Raw genomic sequence first — 6,291 nt, forward strand, 5'->3', positions numbered from 1 at the left:
TCTACATGTTGCCACTAAGGCCTTGTCTCCCACAGGAAGTAAAGTAAATGAAAACACAACAAAAATATTTTTAGAAAACCATTCTCATGTTATTGATGATGTGACCCAAGTCATGAAGCAGGACAGTTCTGAGCAAGGCCGATTTCCTGCTATTCCATCTCCATCTCTGTCTGTCTTTTGGCCTTAGGTCAGGGTGTCTCCAGGGACTTTTGAACTGCATTTTATTTTGAGAAAGTTTGTTTTTCCCGGAAGAATCATGAGGGGAATGCTGAGATACAACAGCAAATCCCATCTGCCACGCACAGATTTCCAAAAGTGCCAGGAATGCTTAACCTTTTCTTTGCTTGTGTCAATGTGAAAGAGGAAGAGAGATGCAGAAGGAAAAAAAAAAAAAAATATCTAGATTTCTAATTTATTCATTCCTGGTTTTCTGCTATAAGGAATAATTTCTGCTCTGCTTCATGTCTCCCCTCCTTTGAGCAGGTAGAACCCTTTTTTAACAAACTTTTCACTAGAAATTTGTTACCTTCATTGTATTTCCCAATATAGTCATAAGGCAAATACTTCCTTGAAAAGAAAAAATAAAAATCAAACTGTGATACAGCTTATAAAAAGATAAAAACTATAACATTTTGGCTAGGAGAGGTTTTCACCTAACTGAAAAATAACTTTTAGAGAGAAGCCATTAATTTCAAAGTTTGCATTGAAATCAAGAGAGTAGCTCTTTCAAGAGTTACCACCTGGGTAGTGGTCCATACTGATATGCAGAGTCTGATTAAAAGCAGGTGGGTAACTGGAAATAGGTTACGTCAGTAAAGGTTGAGATTTGACTTAAAAAATTAATCCGGGCTATGGTCATTACTGGCCTCTGTGCAGATATTATAAATAAACCTCCTTCAAGGAAGGAAAACCCCAGAAGAGCAAAAATAAGCCACTCGTCTCTACTGGGGGAGCAAGACTGTTATTTACATCTGCTTTCTGTACTTCATTTTGTTACTGCAACAATGTGGGGGCAGTTTGTTAGAAAATAGGCCAAGAGCCTTAATTCATACCTACAACCCAATGAACTCTAGAGCCTCTGTTGGTGTTGCCAACCAAAGTCCTCTACTCAGCTGCTACATGGCTATTAAAAAGAAACCCAGAGATGGCCCCCTGCTCTGCTATAACATAAGCAAGCCCAGCGCTCACTTGGAACTTACCCAAAAGCATTCTCAGTAGGTTTAAGTTTTGGGGCAGTGAGTTCACATTCTCCGTTCTGTGCCTTTTGTTCAGGAACTCCCTTCTTACGATCCCAGATACTTTTCATTTCCTCCTTGGGTGCTTTTCCTTTATCCTTGTCATCTTTTACCTGCTCAGGAGATACCATAAATCATAGAACAAAAACAAACAAAAAACAAAGAAGTCACAATGAGGCATTCTAAACAACAGCAGAGGAATATTTCTTGGTATTGATGATTAACTAAGCAACTGTCTTCAAAATATATGTGTGCTTTATGGAAGTAGTAGTCTGTAAAGCTCTAAACTGTGACCAACCACCACTCTGCTGTCCTGACCTGAATTCAAGATGAAAACATCTTGAACAACCTTACCAGTCTTCTGTGAAAACTTGTTGGGGCTGTGGGACTATGCTACCACCTTGCTTCATTCTGCAACTGCACCCCACTGAGGCACCCCGACCCTCTTCCCTCCTACTGCAGCATCATTCACCTGCTGCCTATTGAGATTCTAGGTTGCAAATTCTTTGGGACTAGGCTTGTTGATACATTCTTGGTACAAGGTTTAGGCCATTGGAGCAATAAAAATAACAGAGAACCTTCACTGATTGTCAAGTTTGCTCAACAAAATTCACGGTCTTTCCAGTGTCATAGCAGATGGATACTTCAGTATTGGAAGATTAATGGCCAAAACACAAAATTTTTCTTTATATCAGAGTAAAACTTACTTTGACAAACAGCACAGTTCTACCAGGGGCTAGTCATAGATAGTGTTATCAGATATGAATATTTAATACTATGAAGTAGCAAATGTTCTGTCTGGAAACACTAGAGCAAAAATTCCTTCTATCCTTACAAAACTTTGTCCTATAATTCTTAATAGTAATCAAGTATATTTAGCGCATGGATTTCACTCTCCAGTATTCCTTCAGAGCTATGAACTTGAAGTATTCACCAATACTGCAGATGGCCTGATCCCAGCATGCTGAGTCATGGCTAGATGCTGATAAGAGGAGGAGGATATGGACTGATTGAAGTTATTTATCCTCAAGTAGAATTATTCCCACTCAGTTAGACTACTAGCTTAAATAAACTTTCAACAGCAGCAAACGAAACATTTACCTCCAAATTTTTTTTTTCCCCCCCAGCTCTACCATATTGGAGCAAGATTTTCGCTGGCAAGCAAGAAATACCTTCTGTGAAAAGTTCCAATGAAGACCTTTAGAAAAAAAAATATTTTTGTCCCTTGGAAGCCTGTTGCCATCCCACCTGCTAGCTAGAAAGAAAAAGGACTTCCTTAACAGTCCTGTCTGCAACACAACTGCTTTTATCGTATTCTAGGCTGCATCTTGAGATAAAAAACTAATACACACATGCCCCCAAATAAAATCAAATCAAATTTTTATCTTTCCTCATCAAGGAAGAACCTCCGGAGATGCAATATTACCAATAAAGGATGAGTTTAGTCTTCAAAGTCAAGATCCTTCTAAGTCACTGTATTAAGCTGCTGAATGAAGTCCCAAAGTCAGCCTCTGACTTTACCCGAGGCTGGTTTTCTCACTCACAGAAACTCATACGATGGACAATGCCAAAGTGGCACACACTACAAGTGAGTACTGAGTGGTTAAACTACTTGAGCAAATTTGCCACTGGTGAGGGATGTTGGACACAACCCAGAGAGACATCCGCTCTGTCTTGAGAGCAGGCAGTGGCAGTGCAGGCTTCCTCTCCTGCCAAAGGGCTTCAGCCACGACCTGGCAGAAGCGCCCTGACGGACAAGAGGGGAGTTCAGTTTCCATGACTGTGCATTCTTTGGCCATGATGCTGTGACTGCTAGCAAACAAGGCCATTTATTGCTAGCAGCCTCAAGGAATGGTTTTCTGTTTTCTAGGAGCTGGGCTGAGACAACCAGAGCTATTCATTGAGCCTAATGAATGCCACCAGACAATAACATCTTTTGGGTGCTCCCAAATCTGGGCAAGATTGTAGCTGTTGATCATGTTCACAGCAAAAACCTCTGCTGCCTGTTAACAATCTCCTAACCCTTCAGTCCCAGTCAGGGTGATACTGAAACCAGCGACGCTGATTGTTGCAAGATTTCACATGCCAGGATGTCTGTGTTGGGATTTTGAGAGCATAGGATTTCCTTTGCTGAGATTTTCATCAAGACCTTTCTAAGTCTCATTAAAAAGCCAATACTTCCAGCTGCCTGATGTTTTGAAGTCCACTGGGGAGGTTCATATCTCTTACATCTTAATTGAAATTGCTGAGAAAACTAATATTAAAACAATATAGTTTAAAAATTAATAGGTTAGGAAATAGCATTTCAGAAGCCAGTAGGATTTATGGTAATGTGTCTGCTCTTGAGAAAAGCATTAGTACAACTCTGCCTCTTTATTCAAAAGGACTATAAAACAAGATATTACAGAAACACTTCACAGCTTAAGGGCCCAATCCTTCTCCTAACTTTAATGCCAAAACAGAGATTGATTAGCACAGAAGCAGAAACATTATGTCTTATTCCTAAGGCAGGCAACAGAAAAAGTACTTTCCCCTGTCTCAGTGCTTCCCTAAGTTACAGGCTAATTCAGCTTCTGCTGAGTTCAGTAAAAAGGACTACACTGACTCCAGATAGAGTAGACAGGTGGTATTACCTGAACGGAAAACAGTTCACATGCTCTCGCAAATTTTGACCATCAAGTCAAGACAGAACATGACCAAAAGCATGTTTAGCTAATTTCCAGCTTTATTTATTTATATTTTAATCTTTCTCTACACTGCTTCTTTCCTGTGAGGATGTTATGCTAATATTTGAGAGTGGATATTTCTAAATCTAGAGTTTGAACACCTTCAGTCTGCAGTTACTAAGGTTGGGGTCATTTGGCAAATTTGATTCCTTATTTGGGCTCTATTACTTGGTGACTTAAAAGCTGCAGTGCATCTGGGTCTAGGGCTTCCATTTAGAGCCAACTACCATACCCAAATACCATGAGAAAAGCAACTGTTGCGGCACGTCTAGCCAAACTGGAAGCAGGAAATACCAGGAGTCTCACATCATGAGAAAGCTTGTTCTTATGAACTTTCCAGGTCACTTTTGAGAACCAAAAATTGTGTGGCAGTTCAGAAAAGGAGACAGATTTTGCTTGCTAATTTGATCAAAACCTGAACTTTGAGAGCCAGATTTTGGTCACATTAAGAAAGGACATGTGCTTGTGTTGCACAACTGCAAAAGCAAAATCTGATTACGCAGTTACACTGTATTCCTTCAGAATCTTGTTCATGAAATACTGCCATCCTTTTAACTGTATATACAGTTCAGAAATAGGCCTCATTGAATTTGTATGTCCTTGAAAGGGGAAGAAGGGGTGGAGACAGGAGCCTGGTCTTGACTTGGCTTGGAGTCTACAATTGTCAATTTTTCTTCACAAGCCGAAAAGCTACAACTGAGATTTTGAAAACTGAGCAAAACACTTTGAATGCTCAGCTTGGTACGCATGCATGAGTATTCAGCATTGAGCTAAAAGTGGGACTCTCTTAAATTGTCTCAGCTTGAGCATCCAAAAATGGAAGTACTGAAATTGCAAGTCACTTTTTTAAAAGTCTTACTAATTTCCTGGAATAATCCAGCCCTGTGGCTATGGTTTAAAAGCATGATGAGAACTCCAGTGAGAGTTGACTGAGCTCCACATACACACAAGCAGGACAATTGTGTCTCAAGTGTGTGTGTGTCCCCCAGATCAATATTTGTGGTCAGTTAAAGCCCCCTTTTGACATTTACTTGTAATATTCAAAGATTGTGTGCAACAGTGAATATTACAAGCCAATTCTGTCTTATAAGAACTCTTAATATAATCCATCACATATTTTTTGTGCAGCTCTTTCCTCTGCTTTCACAACTGGGCTAATTTAGAGTAGAATGATTGTTTAGTTTTTCTAGTGCCCTGTTCTGAAGCATCTCCATTACAGTCTCATTTAACTCTTCCCCTTTCTAGAGTAACCTATTCTAGTATTGCCAATCACTCTCCCTGTTCATTAGGAACCTTTCTTCCAACCGTCTTCACCACTTCACTTGCCTTTTCAATCTCATGTGTACCTTACTCAAAATATGATACCTCGGATGATCAAGCCAGGGAACTGGACATAAAAACTTGTGACATGATTTACCTTCATCACTTTCTGAGGGTTAGCTAAACATCTACAGCATGTTCCAAATTAATCCAACAGCTAAGAACCCTGGACCGGACCCTCTACAACCTTTAACGCTCCCAAGAAGCCGGACAGGCAGCAAGCTGCCTGTTACTAGATCTCTGCGCTGTGGCCCCCTTTAAGCCACACAGACCTGGCTGAACTCAAATGAGTCCAAACCTCCAAGGCCCTGACCAGTTTCAATGTCTGATTAGAATCAGGAGGTATTCTGATACCTGCTGCATTGAACCAAAAGCACAGCTGCTACACAACATTGAACATGGCTCCCTGTGTCCAGCTGTAACCTAAAGAGTAAATGGTCCCCAAATCTTATTTACTTACCATACAGTAAAACACCATGGCACCAGCTTCTGTGTTTACAGTGGAAATGCAATGCAATAAATTTTGTAGATTTTCTACTTAAAAACAAAAGAAGAATCTTGGGTATACATGGTTTATAACATGGGGCATTGCAATTTGGGAGAAAATCATTAGTTAAGGCAGTCAGGTGGCCAAAGGGCCTAGATTATTATTATTACTATTATTATTATTATTGTAAGAGTAGGTCTCAGTCATAGGGAAAAAGTTCACAGTAAAGTGGGAGGAAATCAGGGAAGGATGATTAGTTGATACAGTCCTGAAAAATTCATCCCTAGGGTGCAAACCATCCTTGCATTATTGACTGAACTGAGTTTCCTGAAACTCTAACGCAAACAGGACTTGGTTCTAAAGCCCCAAAAGAACAAAATACTTAAGCATTTACTTCATTTTAAGCACATAAGGAACTTCATCCCTATTTATTTCAGTAGGATTACCCACGTTCTTGAGTGAAGCACATGCTTAAGTACTTTGCCAAACAAGCAATTTTCAGTTATAGATCTCTTATTTATTT

At 39.9% G+C, this 6,291-nt stretch overlaps 1 protein-coding gene across 5 annotated transcripts in view; it reads right to left on the reverse strand.

The window, feature by feature from the left end:
• Positions 1-1,194: 1,194 nt before the first annotated feature.
• Positions 1,195-6,291, reverse strand: part of LOC104134387 (caldesmon-like) — a 200,711-nt gene continuing 195,614 nt past the window's right edge. For all 5 annotated transcript variants that reach the window (XM_035903381.1, XM_035903382.1, XM_035903379.1 and 2 more), the window contains one exon: positions 1,195-1,348. In XM_035903381.1, the coding sequence (XP_035759274.1) occupies positions 1,196-1,348 (153 nt within the window). In that variant the 3' untranslated portion in view covers position 1,195. The remainder of the gene's footprint in view (positions 1,349-6,291) is intronic.

The sequence above is a fragment of the Egretta garzetta genome, unplaced genomic scaffold (assembly GCF_000687185.1).
Source record: "Egretta garzetta isolate BGI_Z169 unplaced genomic scaffold, ASM68718v1 scaffold511, whole genome shotgun sequence".
NCBI classification, from domain to species: Eukaryota; Metazoa; Chordata; class Aves; order Pelecaniformes; family Ardeidae; genus Egretta; species Egretta garzetta.